This window comes from Antechinus flavipes, chromosome 4 (assembly GCF_016432865.1).
Source record: "Antechinus flavipes isolate AdamAnt ecotype Samford, QLD, Australia chromosome 4, AdamAnt_v2, whole genome shotgun sequence".
In the NCBI taxonomy this organism is placed as follows: domain Eukaryota; kingdom Metazoa; phylum Chordata; class Mammalia; order Dasyuromorphia; family Dasyuridae; genus Antechinus; species Antechinus flavipes.
The window spans coordinates 143,086,376-143,107,423 of record NC_067401.1 but is presented as its reverse complement, the minus strand read 5'-3'; the positions used below and the strand labels follow the sequence as shown (position 1 = coordinate 143,107,423).

The 21,048-nt window shown below is 43.4% G+C and overlaps 2 protein-coding genes across 14 annotated transcripts in view; one reads left to right on the top strand and one right to left on the bottom strand.

Annotated features, from left to right (window-relative positions):
• The window catches only part of KANSL1 (KAT8 regulatory NSL complex subunit 1), a 184,125-nt gene extending 175,394 nt beyond the window's left edge, over nt 1-8,731 (top strand). For all 4 annotated transcript variants that reach the window (XM_051994909.1, XM_051994910.1, XM_051994911.1 and 1 more), the window contains 5 exons: nt 3,701-3,822; nt 4,110-4,167; nt 4,504-4,616; nt 6,468-6,720; nt 7,034-8,731. In XM_051994909.1, coding sequence (XP_051850869.1) covers nt 3,701-3,822; nt 4,110-4,167; nt 4,504-4,616; nt 6,468-6,720; nt 7,034-7,261 — 774 coding nt within the window. In that variant the 3' untranslated portion in view covers nt 7,262-8,731. The remainder of the gene's footprint in view (nt 1-3,700; nt 3,823-4,109; nt 4,168-4,503; nt 4,617-6,467; nt 6,721-7,033) is intronic.
• A 9,563-nt stretch (nt 8,732-18,294) lies between these two features.
• The window catches only part of MAPT (microtubule associated protein tau), a 156,513-nt gene continuing 153,759 nt past the window's right edge, over nt 18,295-21,048 (bottom strand). For all 10 annotated transcript variants that reach the window (XM_051994914.1, XM_051994918.1, XM_051994919.1 and 7 more), the window contains one exon: nt 18,295-18,557. In XM_051994914.1, coding sequence (XP_051850874.1) covers nt 18,342-18,557 — 216 coding nt within the window. In that variant the 3' untranslated portion in view covers nt 18,295-18,341. The remainder of the gene's footprint in view (nt 18,558-21,048) is intronic.

Genomic DNA, 21,048 nt, shown 5'->3' with positions numbered 1-21,048 from the left:
GAACAAAGTTATCAATTATTTTAATCTGTTTCTGGAACCGTCCCTATCATTGTTTTCCAAAGGGGGACTTGTAGAACCAAAAACTTAAGAAGAATCAGAATCTCTTTGGTCTTGTTTTCATCATAATTTGTTAAACTTGTTTGGCTTAGCAGACAAACCCAAACAGATGTACCAGTGGATCCTCCATAAAGTACATTAGCCAGAAAGTCTTTTTCCAAAGTATAGTATAGTATATCTTGATAGATAATTCTATACTTTTGTAAGTTAACTGTTTGCTAAAAGAAAGGAGTGTGTGCTTAACATAAGTTAGTACCAACCTTGTTAATTATGTCTGACCAGAGTTTATTACACATTTAATATTGCCTTCATTGATGTGGCTGTAGCCATTGGTACATGTGGGTATTTTTTCTTCTCTGATTTCTTCACTCAGCATCATTATATATCTTTCCATATTTCTTGTAATTCTTTTTAGTCCTCATTCCTTGTAGCACAATAATCTCTTCCATCCATATCCAATGATTTATTCATCTGCATCATTGAGCAAGAAAAAAATACCCTTTTTGCTAATACAACTAGTATTGCTATCACTGGAATTATGCAGATGTGGTTTTTTTTCCCCCCCTTCTTGCTGTCAATAACCTTTTTGGAGTACTGCATAATCGCTAAACCCTTCCCAAAATAGTTCAGCAGATTTCCAGCTCTACAAGCATTGCATTTTTAGTATGTCTTTTTTTTTTTTTTTTTAATAGTCTTTCTCTCCAACATTGAATGTGGGTTGGGGAGTAAGAGGAATCCTCAGTTAGTTAGATTTGCATCTTTCTGATCAGTTTTGAGTCTTGAGAGGACTATTGAAACAAAAGGTTTTATGAAGGAAATGGGAATGCCAAAGTGGATAAAAGTGTTCTTTAGGGAACAAAGGTAATAGGAGATTAAAGTTTTACTAAGGTCCCTTATTGTGATTTTTTTTTTTTTCCTTCTCCATTTAGAGCACTGGCATCAGTGGAGCAGATGAACATTTTTAGGTTCTAGATTCCTAGATTCCTAGAAGAGTAGTTTGGGCCTACAGCACAATCTCTACTTCTGGTGCGCCATCCTCTTTAACTGGGTATTAAAAGCTATTTATGGATGATAAACTGTACTAAAAGGTGTTCTTCACCTGTGTTGTCAAACTCAGTAAGAAATAGCTCCCTGCTGACTGCCTATTCACTTAAAACCCACAAATTTTATCTATGTTACATTTGTATTTATTTTGTTAATCATTTCCTTGTTAAATTAAAATCCGATTAGGAAGTGCTTGGTCAGAGTTTGACACCTCTGCTTTGTTGATTATTGATTTAATTAATGGTAAAAGAGAGGCAAAATTAAAAACTCAAATTGTATGTAGCTCAGAACCATCAAATAGGCTTCCTAAGTATTGTACTCACATAACTATTCCTTTTAGATAGGCATCAAATAGAAATAACAAAAAAAATGTAACTGACAGTTGTTGGAGGGACCATGGGAAGACAGACACATTAATGTCTTCTAGGTCAAACAGAATTTATCTTTTCTGGGATATAATTTAGAATTATATCCAAAAAATTAGCAGAACATATCAGTTGACTCGGTGATGCATAAGTAAGTCTAGGATGAAGCCATATATACTAAAATATCTATAGGAGTAAAGTATGGTATAAAATTGTAAATGAATTACTATGATGCAAGACATGAAGGATGGATTTGGAGATACTTGATAAGAGTTGTAGGAACAAGTGATTATGAAAAACTTTAAAGAATTTTAATCAATGCAGTGACCAATCATGATTCCAAAAAACTGGTTATGCTTTGTACTTCTTGGCAAAGAGGTAATTTTTTCCCCCAGATTCTTAACATGTGTATTTGTGTAACTTATATGTATTAAGGGAAAAGTTTGAAAGGAGAAGAGGTAGCCATTGTGATTCCAAAGAAAAGGAAGAAAGGAAACATCAGTGTATTTTTTTTTGTATTAGAAGGGACCAGATGCAATTGTTGCAAAAATTTTATGATAATCTATATTCACTTTCTCTTTTGTTTTGTGGACAAAAATTTGTGCTGAGTCGGTTGATTTTACTTGGTCTTTTTAAGGTTAAGAATTCACAAAAGAAAGCAGAAGAAATTTTGGAAAGGAATACCTAGTATTGGAAATCTACTCTCTTAAATTTGACAATGCATATGTAGTGAAGATTCTCTTTTCTGTTCCTTGTATGTGGAGAAATGTTCATATTTGTGTGAGTCAAGAACATGATAATAAAGGAAAATTTTTTTTAAAACTAGCTAGGTTTTGGGGGATGCATACACATATGGTCGGTCCAACATGCATTGTACTAGAACTTGACAAATAAATCTACTTTTGAGGGCAATCAAAAGTAATTTGCTTCAGTGATCCCTAGCCAAAAATTATCTTGTGATTTACAAAGCACTTTACAAACACTTTACAAACCACTTTGTAGTGGTTTTATAAAGTTGGCTTAAAATTGAAAATTTCCCATGAGGAATTAAAGAGAGAAGCAGGTAAAGAGGGCAAATTAATGGATTATGGTCACAAAGCAACAGTGCTCAGGGCAGAAAGTCTAGCTATGGAGATCCATAACTGTTTATTGTCCCACATTTGTCTTTTGTTTTTTCTTAAACTTCTTAAGTGATTGAAACAAATTATTGTGCAAGGTCCATGTAGTTCAGGAAGTCATTTTTCTCCTGGTGTCTTCATCCCATATTCAGGATACCACTCCCCTAGTGCTTTGAGTTTGATTGCAGTTGTATGGTCACCATGGCAGCATGTTTGTCATCCCACTGTTTGCCTTTGGCCTCTGACAGCTTACTCTTCATTTTCTAGTCTCCTCTAGGACCACAGCATTGGCCACCTGCCTTCCTGGGGGCATTTGAGCAGCAGGGCCAACTGGACATTCTCTTCCCGCTAAAAGGGAAGCATTAGCCTCCTTCTATTACTCCTTAAGCTTCCCACCTGGTGCACATTCTTATTGTTTTGCTAGCCAGGGAAACCTTTTATTTGTTGGATGTTGAATCTTTTTGGCTTCCTTTAAAAATCATTACTTAGGGAAGGACTGTATTTTGGCTCCCTGTTGCAGCTTTTCACCCATTGATCCTCTCACTAACCTCTGCCAACTGTGATCTGAGCCAAAGGCCCCAAGCCTCACAAATGGTAACCATCAAAAGGGATGGGAGGATGGTGAATGGGGATTCCAGGTTCCCCAGGGATTGTGCCCTCAATAGTACTTGCCATCTGATCTGTTTAGATGGGTCCATCTCTCTAGAAGACCAGATATATCATTCTTGTGAGCTTGAGTATCATTGAGACTATTAAAAAAAAAAAATGGGGGATAGGGGGACGGACAGTGAAAAGGAGAATAATAGGAAAGCGGTGAATTAAAAATATAAAAAGAAGTTTATGCAGTGCTACTAATGATTGAACTACCTTTATGAACTGACTTCTTAATCTGTGGGGAATTTCATATGATAAATTGCCTGTAATGGAAAATGGAGGAGTCACTACATGGGTTATCAGTTGCATGTTTGGCACGACTATAGCCCACCTAGCATCAGGGCCTTTTGTAACTAGGATAGGCAGCCTAGCTGAACACTTGTTATACTAATCATTTCATGACAAATTGGTTTGAAATCTGCAGGAATTATCCATATTAAACTTGTTTTTATTACCTTGCAGCAACCTGTAAGGAGGAGACGGGGAGAAAGTTCATTTGACATTAACAACATTGTGATCCCAATGTCTGTTGCTGCAACAACACGTGTAGAAAAGCTACAGTACAAGGAGATTCTTACACCCAGGTATTCCCTGCTGCTTGTTACAGCCATCCTTGCGTTTTCCTCATGGCACGTATTCTCGGTGATGTTATTTTAGTACATAGGACACATGGGTGAGAAGGTGTCTCTGGGTGGCCCCCTAGTGGTGCAGTAATTTTCCACATCCTAGCAGAGGTTAACATGTTTGCCCATGCTGATGTCTGGGTCATGTGCCCATACACAGGCATTTTTTTGTTTTGTTTTGTTTGATCGATTCCCACTCTAAATGAGCGTCATCTCACCTCTCCTATGCCTTTCTCTGTGTTTTGTAGCTGGAGGGAAGTGGATCTTCAGTCTCTAAAGGTGAATCCTGATGAGGAGAATGAGGAGGTATGACACAGACAATGTTATGATTAAACCCTGTGTCCCAAATGATATCACACTGTAATAAAGTCTTAGACTTAGGGAGCTCTTCTTTTCTGCACTCTTGACACTGTTTTCCTGTCTTGCATCCTCCCTCACCCTGAAGTCATCCCACCCCACCCCACCTCAAACATAAATACCAACCTACCTTTTCTCCCTTCATTCTCTTTCTGCTGCCATTTCTCTCTCTGCCTTTCTCTCAGGCCAGATATAATGTCACAGAGGAATCTAGACTTAGTCAGTTGGGGGTGGGGGGAGGGAGAAGGGAAAGGAAACACCGCCAATGTCCCTGCTCCCTTGCAGATTGAGGACCTCTCTGATGCAGCTTTTGCAGCCCTGCATGCCAAGTGTGAGGAGATGGAGCGAGCACGGTGGTTGTGGACCACAAGTGTGCCACCCCAGCGGCGAGGTAGCAGGTAGTGTACCTGGACAAGTGAATATCAATATGGAAATGGAGGATAAATAGTTAGCAAGACTTCTCTGTTTCCTATGGGGGAAAGTACCAGGTAGATCCACTCTGTCAGTAACATTTATATGATGGTAAAATGTCCCTGTGTAACACATGGTAAGCCAATCAGTATTTGATTTAGGGGAAGCAGTATATCTTTAAAAAGACAATATAATATTTGAATTACTTGTTTCATGAGGATTCATGGGAGAAGGTCCTTATTGAACAGGAGGTTATCTATTTCTCAAGTACCATCTCCTAATTGGGACCAGGTTCTATTTAGAAAGAATAAAAAGCCCTCTGAAGTTTACTGGGACCTGTAGTTTAGGCATTCATAATGAAGCCTCCTATTGTGTGTGCTATCTTTATGAAGATTTTGTTCTAATGCTGTGTATCTAGGATCAGTGTGACTGCTAGTTGAAGGGAGTGTAGTATAGCAAAGGGTTGGAGACCTTTAATCTATCGTCTTGTGGTGTAGAATAATAGCGATAGTAGTAGTAATTGATGTTTATATGATCATTAGAGCTACAATTAGTTATTACGCTTTTATTATGTGCCAGGTTCTGTGCTAAGCAGTGTGGGTACAGAGAAAAGCAGAAAGCAGCCTCTGCCAGAGGCAGGGGCCTCAAAGCTCCTATTCTGTCTAATCTTATGCAGTATCATCAAGAAACACACACTTGGGAGATAGAGATAGATATAGAGCTTTATCTTGTAGAATCCTCAGGAAATACTTAGTAGATCAAGTTATAGGAAAGGGAGTGAATCTCTGAAGGACCCCGGTTCTAAAAGAATTTGATAGTTTGTAGATAACCCCTCTGGTTTGGCTAAGTTTCCTACAGTATCATATAAGTTCAGGTTCATTTAGTTCTTGGCCTAAAGCCAAGGATTGAGATTGATCAAGCACCTGATCCCTACTTTGAGTGGGAAGGGGGATGATTTTGATTCTGTACACCATTCAACAACACTTTTTATCACTTCATTTTTGTCTTTTACCAACCCCAGCAAATCTGCTGAAGTTTTTGGCAAGATACTCAGCCTCAACTCCTGGATCACTTACCAGAATGTACATTTGAGCCATGTCTCACATTTTCATACAATCCTCAAAACAACCCTACAAGAGTATATACTAAATGTGATATTTGTGTCCACTTTAAAGAGAATGAAAATTAGTCTGAGGTATTAGTGATTTATACATAATCATAGAACTGATTTCACATGGTATAATTCAAACCCAATACAGTTCTATAACACAGTCATGCTTAGGAAGATGCATCCTGGTATTTTGTTTTATCTCAGAGTCTCTGCTATACTTTGCCTCTATTTCCAATGTTGTAGTAGCAAAGAATCCTCATGTCTCAAACTAGGTTAAGATTTCAGCCACATGGGGCTTTCATTTTTGTTTCTTGATGATGCATTATTTAGGTTTTTCTTCGTGTCCGTCTGTATAATGTTCCTGGGCTTTTGGCTTTTGTTCATTCTTATCCATGCAGAGTGTGTGTGTGTGTGTGTGTGTGTGTGTGTGTGTGTGTGTGTGTGTGTGTGTGTGTGTATTTGTATCTTTGTGTCTGTGATAAGCAGAATACTTATTTCTTTCTATGCCTGCCATCTGTGTTTTTGTATTATTCACAAAAGAAAGGCTTTGAGTCTAGTCAGTCTTCTCAAACTAGGGTCCCATTACAAGGAAAGTTGGGAAATGTGAGATATCCTGGAAATGGATAGAGCAACTATCCTATGTTGTTTGCCTTACATCAAGAACTGGATGACTGGATGTATTGGAACACTATCCCTCTGACTCTATGGTTTGAATTCCTTGGTGCAGGTCTTATAGGTCATCAGATGGCCGAACAACCCCACAACTGGGCAATGCCAACTCTTCCACACCCCAGCCTGCTTCTCCAGATATCAGCAATAGCCACTCAATTTCAGAGTTTTCCCACAGTCAGTCCCCTCGAAGCCCCATCAGCCCAGACCTGCTTTCTGCTTCCCTCACTCCTATAGCCCGAGAGAACCTGCGACATCTGTCCATTGAAGATACTCGTTGTTCCACCCCAGAGTTGGGACTGGATGAACAAGTAAGTGACTTCATGGCTTTCTGAGCTGGGGCAGGTAGAGGATCGGGTCCTTTTAATGATGGTGCAGAGCTCTATGTTTGTCCTCTGCCCTGTTCTCCTTTAAGACCTTGGGCACGTTTTAGAGGTTAATGCTGGTTTTGGAAAAAATTTTATCCAGAAGGTATTCTCTGTAGACAAAAGTAGATTCCCCACTTCTCACTCCTCTTTCTTAGCCATGATCTATGAATTGTGGACCAGAAAAGGTAGAGAGAGGACAAACTGAGGGTAATTGCATCACAGTCCTGCCCAAACTCACTCTCTTTGTGCTCTGCAGACTGTCCAACCCTGGGAGCGGCGCAGCTTTCCCCTGGCTCACAGCCCCCAGGCAGAGTGTGAAGACCAACTGGATGCACAGGAGCGGGCGGCCCGTTGTACTCGGCGTACCCCAGGTGGCAAGGGAGGCCGGGAGCTGGACAGTGCATCCACCTCTCCTCCTCTTGCAAGTTTCAAGAGCAGGCACCTATCATCATCAGCCACAGTGCAGCGCCCTACCCACAGATGAACAAGTGGAGTTTGAGAGTCCAACTGAAATGAACTCACTAACTTGGCATTAAAGCTTCAGAAATCTCTTGTGTTTGATATTCAAACATCATATGCCGAAAATTTTCACAGTTTTTAGTGAATTTAAGGAGTTTAGAAACTGTTTTGGTCTTTTCCCCCTTTCCTTTTTTCCCCTTTCATTTTTGGTTTTCATGTTGTCTTGTGGCACACCTAAATGGACTATTCCTCCAGTTGGCAAACAAAAGTTTTGGGTAAGACCCTTCCCACCCCTAACTCCCCACCCCGCCTGGTTCTAGCATGCTTCCCAGCCCCACTGATTTACTGAACTTTCAGATTCATTTTTCCTTACTTAAAACATGTTTTTGTCACCTGAAACCCAGGCATTAGAGTGCTGATGTGGGCATGGGCATTGGAGTATTCATATTCAGCACTGACTCCCACCAGATCTACTTAACAGCTTGCTTGAGGCAGTCTGAAATGTGTGTAGGCCTCAGGTAAACAGGTGGAGCTTCCCTTTTATGTGGCTAGAAGAACCATCTAGTTTTCCTTCTGCATTTAATCACCTTTATTTTGACCCCTTAACTATAGCAACTCAGCTGCTCACATTCTCTTATTCACTCTTTCACTCACATTCTCTCTCTCTCTTTCTCTCTCTCTCTGTCTCATTCTCTCTGTCCCTGTCTGTCTGTCTCTCTCTCTCTCTCTCTCTCATACACACACACATAACATGAGTACACATTTCTCACTTGTTTTGTTTTACAGGCAGGGTTTAAGGTTCAACCTTTATTACCATCCCCCAATCAGCCAACTAGGAGGGTTTGAAAATGAAGCATAAATTTAGTCATCTTAACTTCTCAAATGGTCAGTTAAACACATTTCCTTCATGTCTAAGTTCTCCTCAGTCTGTCTCAATTAGGCTCTTTTCTCATGATCCCATCCCTTAAGCCCTTGCCTGTGGAATGTCCTAGTCTCTTCTTTCATCAAACACCTCTACCCCCCCACCTCTCTCCACCCCCACCCCCCAAAAATCATCTTTCTTAGCCTTGTGCCTGTCTCATGTATAATTACATCACCAAAAAGAGGAAAAACAAAGGACATAACTTTTTTTTTGGCCATTTTGTAATCGTATAAAAATAGATGAACTGCTTAATGGTTGGGGTTTTTTCACAATTTTCAACATTAGTGACTTTTTTTTCTGTTTGCTAGTTAAAGGGTTTGTCATTGTTTCTTTAAAAACAATAATGCACCATATCCCTATGCATAAGTGCTTCTTCTATTTATAAGGTTGAAAATTCTGAATAACCCTTTTAGCATTGTAAAAAAAAAAAAACCCACAAAAATGCAAAAAAAAAAAAAAAAAAAGTCCCTACCTTGTATTTTGTAAATATTTTCTTTTCTTGCTTTGAGCTGTGTAATGGCAGCAGGAATCCGTAGCTGTCTTTGTTCTATAGAAATGCTTTTCTTCAGAGAAGCTGATCTTTGTTAATGTCTTGATTCTGTTCACAGAGCACAGAACAGTGCTTCCCAAAAAAAAGCAGAAAAAAAAATGGGAAAAAAATTAAAAAAAAAATTACAGGATGTTATTTGCTGGATTCTTTGTTGGCAAACAGGATTTATTGGGTTCCCGGCTGACCAAAGCAGCTAGTTCCAGAAACCAGTCATAGCCAGGTACAGGGAGAACTGCATAGAATTTGAGTGAGAAGGAACTTCAGAGTTTATTTTTCTCTGTCACAAGCCAGTGTCAGTGAATCACCATCTGGTGCACAGTGATATGCACCCCCAACAAGGTTTCCCAGAGATAAGTTTTCTCCCTGTGTGGATGTCCCAACTATTCCCAAAAGACGACCCAGGAAACACGTTCATCAGAGGAAGCCAAACAGAAAGGATCCATTAGGTCACCTTTACTAAAGTACAATTTTTGACTCTGGTAGGAGAAAAGGCCCAGAGGTCTGTATTTTTCCAAAGAAAAGCGGCACTTACTGCTACCGAGGTTGGGTTGGATCATTGGTGGGACTGAAGAGTCACTTCACAGTTACTTAATCACATGCCAGATGAGTAAGGGGCTTCAGGGGAAAGCACACTGGTTGGATGCAGAGCATGGAAAAACAGGGCTGGGGTGCAAGACTTTGTTTACCCAAGACTTTGTAACTTAGAAAACACCTCACAGGATTGTTGTAAGGAAAGAGATTACATAAAGAACTTAATAAGCCATCAGAGGAATTCAATTTTAATCAGTGGTGCGTAAAGAAAAGATTCTTCACTTCCATCTCAACTATAGACAAGTGTCTCTAATTGGGAGTTATTTGTACATCTCCCTGTCTTTTATGAGGAAACCTTGAAGTGGGGGAGGGCAGATTCCTCTCCCCCCACCCCTTAACAAATTCTGGTTGCTACTTGGGCACGTTGTTTTGGCTGTTACTCCTGGGTGGCTGCTGTGCAGCCTCGGACACCCATCCTAGCAGTGGCCCGGCTCAGAAAATTGTCGGGAATGACTCCTTAAATATTAATGCTCCTGGAGGGCATATCTGGGTATGGCATGCCATTTTTCTGTCTCCTAAGACACGAGAACTAGTGCTTTGAGACACTGGCACAATTTTGTAATCACTGACAGCTAGCTGTCTTTAGGCCTCTTTCCCCACCTCCATTCTGGCTCAATTAGCAGCTGTGGTTCTTTATTATCATTCAGTGACTGAGAGTAGCTTGTGGTGGGTTGGACTTGAGAGTCAGGGGGCCTACATTCAACTTCTGACTTGGCAGAACTCAGACTCAGTGCCAGGCTTTGGTTCTCTTAACGATTTGGTCCGGCCCTGATATGAATGTGCAGAGAAAGCTGTGGAGCCGTCCTGTAACAGGAGATGCCCAAGCCTTTAGTGTTTTTTAAAGGGATACCTTTTGATGTTAGAATTCTAGGTATTGGTGAGCAGGTGGGGGAAGAACCTACACCTGACAAAGCCTGCATCCATTTTGGGGTGAGGAACAAAGCTGATTGCTTATTTTGTGTTTAGAAAAACTCCCCTCATCCCAAGCCAGGGTGATATCTGCCCATTCTCACAAATTCTCTCCCTCCCCCCCAATAGAGGAAATTCAGGATAGAGAAACCTGAGAGGCTAGAAATCTTGTTCTTTCCTGAACCAGAATTCCTTCCTTAAGCTACCATAGTATGGCAAATTCTTCAAACCCTAACCCTTCTCATCTCCTCCCCATCAAATGTAATTCTAAAGTCCAGCTTCTTAAACTGATTTGAGACCCCTTATGTGGTCTTGTAACAATATGGGGAATTTATAATTTTTTTTAATCAAGTAAATGAATGATTTGTATGTCTATTTCATACATCTTTATATCCAGGGTCATGTAAAAATTTCTCAGGCAAAAAAAAAAAAATTTAGTTGTGAGTGGAAATAGTTTGAGAAGGCCTGCCCTAAAAGGTACTGAAAGTTTTGTACCCCTCTGCCCATGCTCCAGTTCCAAGTCCTTTAACCTAGGTTTCCTCAATTCATCTATTGAGCCCTCACCATTGCCACCTGGTTTACTGGAAAAAAGAATGCCCAAGTCAATACGTAGACTGTCCTATGACAATTGTCATGGTGATATACTGGGGATCCCCACATCCTCCAGCCTCTCCTAATCCAGGATGCTGATCTTTTGCCTCCAGCTTGTGTGTGCTGTGGATGTATATGCTGGCAGAGCTGGTGTGATGGCTCACTGTAGGCCCACAGCAGAGGATAAAATGCATGAAGTACCTTGCTGTGTTTTCTCATCTGTTTTGTTGGGTAACACCCTTTAACCCATTCAGGCCCAGAACAGGTATCTAAAAACTGTCAGTGTGATTGAGTTCACTGAAGGTGTCCAACATTCAAACTCTTATGTGTTTTATTTCCAACACTTCCCTCCCTTCTCTATGTAGCTTGTTGCATGTTAACTCATGTGCAAATGAGTTACCATATTAAAACACTTCACAGACCTTAAAAGTGCTATATAAAATGCTCACAAAAATTGTTGAAAATGTCTAAATCATGATCTTTTCTCAACACTCAGATCAGAAAAGTGAGTTTCTTTGCACTTCCATTTCTGTTCTCCCATTTCTTTTTCCTGTATTTGAGTTCTGCTTATAAGGTTATTGGTTTAGTTCCATACCCTATTTTTTCCCCCTCAAGACTTGGACAGGGATGGGCTCTGAGCTGGATTCATTGTGGGTCAAAACACATGGTTGGATCTTGAAGAGAAGCAGTCTTTGCCCACATTCACCTGCTGATTTTGCTAAACCTAAATTTGGTGCCAAGTCACCACGGGGCTTTGTTTCTCTTAAGCCCTGACATATGAATATGCTATGAACCCTATGGAGCGGTCCTGTAACAAAAGAAACCCAAGCCTTCCGTGTTGTGCTACATACTTTTAGCATCTGTCTACAGTAACTACTACTGCATGTGTTGAGCTGAGAATTGTCATTTGAGGACCTAGAGAATATGAAAGGAAAAAACCAAGACTGAGGTATCAAGTTAAACTCGATAGCAGGAAGAATATGGGGTCCCTAAACCCCAATTTGGAAGCAATTAACTGTCACAAGCATGGGAAAATTTTGCCTTCCCTAACATCTAGATTCTGTAGGAGATGAGACTGGAAGAGAAAGGTTTGTTGCTGAAGCTATATAAATTTGGGGTTCCAGTTATATCACCAGAGATGACAGTCTCATTTCTATAAGGAGGATCATCAGGGAAATACTTTCATCTGAATACACTTCCTACATGCCAATCCAGATTATTCCCAGAGTTATTCAAAAAAAGCACTTTGGTCTGAATGACCTGTTCCAGTTACTCTGGAATATTGTGCAAACATATTATGAGGCTTGTATGAGAAAACAATTTCAAGCTCAAGTTCAGTACTTCATCTCTCCTGGGTTTTGGTGAGTTATATCTTGGGTACAGATGCTTTATCTAGATGTGATGTAGAGCTTATCAGTCATCAGTCCAATTGCAGTGTTAATTGAGTGACTTGTTGAAAATTGAGGCATCCAGTTCCAGGGTTCCTGGTCCACATAAAGCTCCTAAATAACCTCTTCTCCCTTATTTGTCCTGCTTCCCAGGGGGTCTTCTGGATGTTTGACTTTTAAGTCATATGGGAAACACGGGGCCCAAGTACTAGCAGTGTTTCTGTGCTTGGCCCTGTTCCTGAGATGCTCCTTTAAGGCTAAAGTCCAGAATAGGATTCCTTCTGGTGACAAACCTGTGAAAAATGACTTAACGGCTGTGGTCTTTTACCTTAAGTGCTAGTGGTGGTCGAGATCCCTGTTGAGTGATAATGGGATTCAGATATCGGCTTTGATCTTTCCAGCTAATGTTAAGGTTAAATGCTGAAATCTCCACTAAAAGTGCAAAATGGGTGTCAAAATAACTCCATATGCATGTTTACATAGGATACAGCTGAAAGGGACCTTGGACATCACCTACTATGACCTCCTCATTGGATGGATGGAGAATCTGAGAGGTGATGTCACCTTTCAGAGACTACCTAGGTAAATGACACTGGACTCTGAAACCGAATCCCGTGTTTGTGGAGAAGAGGACGAGCACAATAATTCTCAATGTCCTGGAGACCTCTCTATTGTCACCCCTCTTTCCTACCCTCCCTCCTTCCACAAAGAAAGTATTTTATTTTCATCATAGTAATAACTTTATTTCCAAATTCACTTTTACAGCAACAGTGTAAACCAGTTGTTAAAACACACAATACTATGGACATTCACAGACAGGAAGCTAAGCTAGGATGAGTTCAATACCCCCACCCCCACCCCCATCCCCAAATTAATTAGGAAACCATGTGGATTACAATGCAGGAACTGTGCTTCCCTGTGGGGTCAAAGCCCCGGAAGATTAAGCCATAAATAAAAGGGCAATGCCCATTTTTAACCCTTTTCAAACAGTCTGAGGAGAAAAGTAATTTGCCTGCTCCCAACTCCCCATAGCAAGTGAGCAGTAAATTAATTCAGCAGTCACAGGGCAGGTGGAAAAAGATGAATCCAGCTACTTGAAAGAAAGGAAGCCCGTGTCTTCTGGACATGGGTTCTTTCAGAAGTTCATTGGGATGAATGGCTTCCCCAGGTCTAAGGAAGGATACGGGAGGAGGGAGAACCGGACAGAGGAAGACTGGGCCAAAACGGTATTTGAAGCAAGACCATTCTGAAGTCTGGCCAGTCCTCAAGATTTCCCCAAAGTTCTCTGACTACTTTTGGTTATGAGCCCCAAAGCTCATAGTGGGCAGCTTTCATCAAGACATGAGTGTGTGCGTAGTGTGTGCGTTGTGTGTGTGTGCGCACGCACACTCGCAAGAGAGTCTCCCATCTTCCTCTTCTGTCAACAAAGGTTTTGAAGGAGTAAAAAGTTAAGGGTCAGTACACTCAGCTCCAAGATTCCTGCTGTCTTGCCCATTTAAAATTTTCTACTATCTTACTGAACAAACAGGAAATAGATTCCAATAATGAGAGATGATCTAAGTGGAATTCAATACAGGATGAGGTGAGGATGGTTTAGGTGAGAGGACTGAAAAACCAGGGCTGCAGGTCTTTTTATTTAACCCCACCCCAAGTTTTGCTGAGTGGTGGTGATTGTGTCCCTAGAAGCCAGTGGCTGTGGCTGACCTTGATGGCTTGGAGATGGATCATTCCTACCTTGCTATGACTAAAGCCCCTTTAAGAATTTTTCTCATTAAGTTACAAATCCAGCTACCTCCTCCAGCTGTTGTTGGGATGGGGAAGAAAAGCCAACCCAATGTTGATGAAGTCAAGATTTCCCTGATCCATTCATAAAGACTGTGGAGGGCACCTGTGTCATGTGTTGTCTCAAGGCAATAAGACTCCAATCCAGCTCCTGGGGCCTGAACACTTCTTCTGCCCCATTATACTACTCCAAGCAAGATGGGGAAGGAGGAAGTGAAGAAATACTGAATTTGGGCAGCAATTCCATAAGGTACAAAATCACATTCGTTTTCCCTTCCCTAGAGGCCCCTCTGATTGACCTGCCTTGACTTGAGGCTACAAGAGAGAGCAACATGGAGAGCTTGCTTCCCGGGGCCCCGGAAGGATGTACGAGTGGGTTTCCCGGAGGTGCGCTCCCATGCCCCCAGCCCTCCACGGCAGGGAGTTGGCCAACTTCATGGGCATTTGCCGAGTCACAAGCTTCCAGTATGGGGCTTGGCTTGTGCGACCTGTAGCTGGGAAACAAAAGGTGCTGCCAGCATGAAGGTGGAAGGCCTTCCTCAGCAGGGGGAAGCTTCCCTAGGCCAGCTCGGGATGGGTTGGAGGACTTTGTGACTGAGCTGCTCCAAACCTCCTGGCAAGAGGGGAAGGGAAGGAGAGCCTCTGAGGCTGCAGTGTCTGAGCCCAATCCTAGAGCTGTGCCTGGAGAGATTTGAGAACACCCAAGATGAAATGACCAGAGCCCGACTGAGCAAGCCTGGCTAACCCAGAGAGGCTGCTTCCTGCTGGGAAGGATTTTCAGAGAGCTACGGTGTGCATTCCCTTCAAGATAGGATTTTCCAGGAAAATTCATTTTCTCATCTCACACAAGAGCAAGGAACGGTATGAAACAATGTGATAAACTGGTACTAACATACATTTTCATAAAGTAACTAAGTTTGAACCATCCTGCCACCTCTGTTCACTGATACACCCATCTGCTCCCCTCATCTTTGTCACCAGAATGGCTGAGCTGTCAGGGACTCTATACTTGCCTGGAGCATTCTGGCATAATCCTTTGTGTCCACGTGGGCTCTGGCCATCCTTCACCCAACCCCTGCCTTACCAGGTCCAAGAAAGCCTAGATTAAAGTCTAGCCGAGCTCTGACTTTCAGAGCTCAGCAGGAGTCGCTCCCCCATGGCCAGTCGGGCAGCTCGGGCCCCTGCAGGGCTTCTGGCAGCCGGCTCGGCCTTGTGACCCCCGTTAGGTGCTCTCAGGCCCAGCACTTCCCTTGGCTCCAATCCCCGGCTTCCCCAGAGGAAAATCTGTCACCTCCTGCTGGGATGCGGGGGAAGAGGGTAGCTCCTAGGAGATCCTCAGCCCCTGATGGGAAGGATGAGGCAACAGAAGCCAGAGAAGTTGGGCCTTGCCCCAAAGCATGTCAGCAGCAAACCCCCAAGGGAGAGTCTGCATGAGGATCATCAGAGTCACGCTGCCTTGCTCCACTCTAGTTGGTGCGAGCATCTGGCCGTCCACAGGCCTGACCGGTATTCATTTTCTCCAAAACCTATCTTCAAAGGGACATGTGGAGGGAAGAACGGGTGTGAACCCTCCATGGTGTGACCAGGGGCAGGGAGGCCCCATTGCTTTTCTGCAGCAGTGCAAGGACAGCCTCGTTTCATCAAACTCCACAAGTGGGGAATTGGCCAAGTCCGTGGGGTACTGAATTTCCTCCAGATCTGCCAGTTTTGCATCGAGGGGCCGGGGACGAAGAAGGCCTAGTCAGGAGCTGACATGACGGTCCTCTGCGCCTCCTCCCATGTCCCTCTCCCCACTCCTCCAAGAACCTGAGGCCGGCGACTGCCCCTCTGCTTGGGGTCTGCAGCGGTGCCTGGGATGTTCTCGGTGCTCAGCCGAGGGCTGGCTTGTTGAGTCCCCCAGGACCCATTGCCCTCGGGACACTAAGAATTCAGTTCTCACTCTTGGCACTGTTTCGTTGTGCTCGGGGTGGGGGACGGCTGGCCCCTGGGTGCACACAAGGGTTAGAGTCCTCTCTGTAAGCACTTAATGATACATGCGTTTTTTTTTTGTTTTTTGTTTTTTTTCTTTTTTACAATCATCACCCTGGTGAATTCCAAGCATATACAAGACAAATGCAACTATACACCACAAGTTGATGAGGAAATAAAGGAAGGAGAAGCCTCTGTTCACTTATTCCACAGCTCAAACATGGAAGCATCTTTCAATTGAATATGGAGTTGGTGGGGAGAGGGGCAGAGAGAGATTGGGCATCCTCTGGAAGGGATAAGGGTGGGAGAAGGTAGAGATACCTTCCCTAAGGAGAGAGTACACTGGAAAGGAAGTGGATTTGGTGACTGTGTCTGGAAGTGGCAGGGTCCTCACTGACAGGTAATGGATAATGGGCCATGGGGGGAATGGGTCAGCACCTGTTCCTCCTGAAATGGCTTGCATCCTCCAGCTCTCAACCAGCTCTGTCTTTGAGAATGTCAATTCAATTCTCACAGTACTTTTTCTGGAAGGAAATCATGAAGCAATAAAATCAAGGATCAATGACTGCCCAGAAGTAGAAACTGACTTTTTAGGGGCTATAAGGAAGGTTGAGATTCAGTTAGGAAAGGGAGAGATGCTAAACAGTGAGCCACAGATGCTCATTACAGACAAGCAAAGGTTTGGAGAGAGAATCTGGAGCTCAACAGGGTGGGGGGGCTTCTCCCCTAAAGAGAAAGCTTTCCTCCAACCAGATCAACACCCAGGATAGGATTTACCCCAGCAAGGGGCAGGGCAAGAGTGCTCCTATTGTTCTCAAGCTGAAGAGGCTTGGGGGGCTGCCATGCCAGAGGGTAGGACCCTCAGGGACTTGCTGAGAGGCTCTTTAAGCGGGACAAGGGGGCATGGCTGTATTATGGCAACACTGAAGCTGTGGGCTTAGGAACCACTGACACTGTGATGAATATTCCAAGAGCACATATACTGAGAGCATAAAAACGGCCTTCAGCAGCACGGGAAGAAGGGGAAAGGGGGTTTGGTCCACAGCACCTTCCACTTCCCCTAACCATGTCACAGGAATTAGCATAGGGCTTCAGCATCAACCTCTTGACAGTCATCTGGGAGGTCTCGAGTTATACCTTTCACACCTCTGGGGTTTTAAGAATTGGGGAAGGGAGAAGAGGGAAAAGGTGGGGAAGAATTATCCCAGTCAAGAGCAAGTCTTTGTCTCCCCTTGTGCTACAGAGCTAAATAAAGGCTGTGGTCCTCTGAGCCTTGTGACAAAGATAGGACAGGTACACGATGCTAAAGCATAGTGGTTCCTCTGGACAAGCCACTCACCACCACTCTAGCCCTAGGACTTTCTTCTCCCTGCATCATGACCCTTCTGGATATAAAGAAAAAAACAAAAAAGCAAATAAACAAGCCTCCCTGCCCCTCCTGTTGCTTTCAGGACAGCAAGGTCAATACTTTCAAGAGGAGGCTCAGTATCCTTCCTATCCCATCACTGCATGGAGGGCAGTCTTCAGAAGAAACTCCTAGTGTGCTCCAGAAAGCCCAGAATGAATTCCCAAGTGGTTCACAAGCTCAAGGGGGTCAAAGGACCCCTTTCCCCAGAGAGCCGTAAAACAAAGCACAGCAGCAGCAGCAGAATCCCCCAGCAATCACCCCCAGCAATACACAAGGCTCCATGTCCCCCTAGAAAGCGCCTTAAATACTCGGTTTTGCGAAGGAGGCTATCCCAGCTCATCCTTTCCGGGTCTTCCTTTGGGCTCGGATAATAAGAGGAGGGTGGGCTCAGTGCCACCCACTTTCCCTCTCTCTTTTTCTCTCTCACTCTCTTCTGACATAAACGTGACTTGGGGGTCTCTGTGAATCTCTAGGTAAGGCAGGTTTCAAACCCGTTGCTGCTCACTGCTGTAGGAGGCCTAGGAGGAGATGGGCACCAGGCCCAGTGCCTGAAACTGGCCAGCAGCAGCATGAAAAGCATTTCCCACCTTGGGGGAGGAGGGGAAGAAAAGAATAATTTAATCGAATTGGCCTAGAAAAATGTGGGTGTGGCTTCCTTTTGAAAAACAATTTAAATTTATTATAACTGTTAGCCCCAAGAATTCAATTTGTAAAGACAAAATTTGCTTTTATTCCCATCACTGATTTTAAGGTCCTGGAGCTAAAGCCACCGAGGCCAACAGCAGGTTAAATCATTAACCAATTAGGTAATCTGTGAGAAACAGCTGGGAAAGGAACAGAGGAAGAAGGGCTGTACAATTATTCTTTCTTTTTCCTTTCTCTCTCTCTCTCTCTCTCTCTCTCTCTTTCTCTTCCTCTCTCTCTCTTTCTCTTTCTCTCTCTCTCTCTCTCTTTCTCTCTCTCCTCTCTCCATGATTACCACACTGCTGGGCAAGATCACAAGCCCTGCTTGGCCAGGGAGGCAGAGACTTCGTCAGCCAACGTGGCGAGCTGAGGTGAGTCCACCATATTGATGCTTCCGGTAGAAGAGACGTTGCTGAGGTGCCGGGGGGAGGTGTCCCCGGACATGGTGGGCGACTTGTAGACGATTTCCGCCCCGTGGTCAGTCTTGGCTTTGGCGTTCTCACGGAAGGTCAGCTTGTGAGACTCGATCTGGAAGGAAAAAAAGGGGCGGGATCAGAGACCTCGGGGCCGGAGGGAAGCTCGCCCGATCCTCAGAGGCCAGGAGAGCCTGACGCTGCGAGGGCCGGAGTCACGCTGAGCTCCCACTCCCGAGGCAGTCGGCCGTGCCGCCTCTCAGGACCCAGGACGGAGGCGAGGGGCACGACCAGCCTTGCTCCGGGAGCCGCCGGCCTGCCCTACGGGGAGGAGAGAAATCAAACAGCAAGTGCAGAAGGGGAGGCTACGGCCCGCGGGGCGCTGGGAGCGGAGTCGGGAGTTCCACCCAACACATACTAGCTGTGCGACTTTGGCCAAAGCACTTAGAATCTTTCCATCTGTAAAATGGGCATGACAATAGCACCTACCTCCCAAGGTGGTTATGAGGATAAAAGGATATATTTATAGAGTTGTTTGCAAACCTTAAAGTGCTATATAAATGCCAATTAATAGTAGTAGTGGGGGGGAGAGGAAGAGGAGGTCATCTTTTTTTTATCACTGTTTTCTAACCACCTACTGATGTGAGCCGCCCACGGCCTAGAAGAAAGCGCGCTAGCCTAGGCTCTACCACTAGGCTGCGGAGACTTCTTAGGTCTTCAGATAATGAAGGGGTTGGGCTCAGTGGTTCCCCACCTACTCCCACCCGCTAAGTCTCCTGTCATTTCTTATGTGTTTATATAGGCGGTTATGATTCTTGGGAGTGCTACCATAATACCCACCCGTCCAGTTCCTGATGAATAGAATGGAAGGCAGTCACGAGAAAGGGAAGAAAAAAGGGGTGGGGGAGGTCTACATGTGACTGGGTATGAATAGGTACATGGGTACACCAGCAGAGAACAGGGAACACGTTAGAACCTTGATGTGCCAGCAAGTTCACAATGCTAGAAAAAATGGTGGAAGGGAGGGAAGGAAGGAGGAAGGAAGGAAGGATGGAAGAGGGCAAGGAGGAAAGGAAAGAAGAAAAGGAGGAAGGGAGAAAAGGAAGGAAGGAAGAAAGGAGGGGGGAGAGGGAGGGAAGAAAAAGAAGAAAAGGAAGAAGAAGGAAGGGAGAGAGGAGAGCAAGAAAGGGAGGCTGAGAGGAAGGAAAGTAGGGGTTTATTAAGTACCTACTATTTTTTTTAACCAGAGGAGACAATCTCAATGCTTTTATTCCTGAAGCTATTGGAATTAAGTTTACCCAATCAAGCCTCATTAATTCTGATTTCTTTGTGAGTGTGTTGTTTAGGAAAAGGTTCAGAACTGTTTAGAAAAAGTTTTAAGAGTTCCAGGTCCTTGCCTTCTCAATGAAGAGACAGAGGAAAGAGGAAGAGAATCTGGATCTCAAAATTTTAGAATGTTAATTAGAAAAAATAAATTATTTGAAAAAAAGACTCTGGGTTCAAATAACCAACCACTCTAGCCAAAACAGATACCAGTGGCCAGTTTTAATTTAGTGACTTAACAATTCTCCAGGCATTTAAATTCCTACTATGTGCCAGAGCCATAGGGACAGACGATACAAAGACAAAAAAATCCCTTTTAAAAGTTTATATTCTATTGGAAGGAGGTGGAAGAGAGGAGAACAAAATATATATAGGAATTTAGGTGATAAAGTGTTAAGAGCCCTGAAACTGAACTCAGGAAGACCTGAATTCAAATCCTACCTTAGGTACCAGTCATGTAATCCTGGGCAACCCATGTAACCTCTCCCAGTCTCTGTTCCCTCATCTTTAAAGTGGAGATAATAACAGCACATACTTCACAGAGTTGTGAAGATCGAATAATATTAACATATTTAGAATTTTATACTGCAGCCAGGTGATGCCAGTCTTGGAGGCAGAAAGACTCATCAAACCAAGTTTAAATTTAACCTCAGACGCTATGAGACACTTAATTCTGTTGGCCTCAGTTTCTTCATTTGTAAAAAGAGCTGGGGAAAGAAAGGTAAACCACTCTAGTTAATCTTTGCCCAAACTGGGTCATGAAGAGCCAAATGCAACTGAAATGATTGCACAACAAAACTGCCAAATATTAAAAAAATTCTGAAACTCAATATTATCTTTTCAGTCGGTGAAATATGTCCCCTGCCATCTGGCTGACACTCAATTGATTTAGCAGGCTAATTTAGGCAAATGATAACACTGGTTGATTAGAAATTCTGAATGAGTACAGTTTTTTTTTTTTTTTTAAACTTCTGATGAGGAATGCAGTGAAGGGATTTCTCCTCTTCCCTCCAATTGCCCAATTCTTTTATTGATGTGACAGCTCACATTTCGACAGCACTTTATAATTTGTATAACCCTATGGTCTTGAAAACACTGCTGGCAGAGCATGGGTCTTGACATTGTTTACCCTATGGAAAGGCTTCAGTTTCCAAAGACCAACATAGCTAAAAGTAGAGAGGCAGACTCAATCCCCAGTAGTATGGCCATTAGTTGATGAACACTTAAAACCCATGAAACAAAGAGAAACTTTGAATAGCCCTCAGTCCTAGATCAGTCCTTCC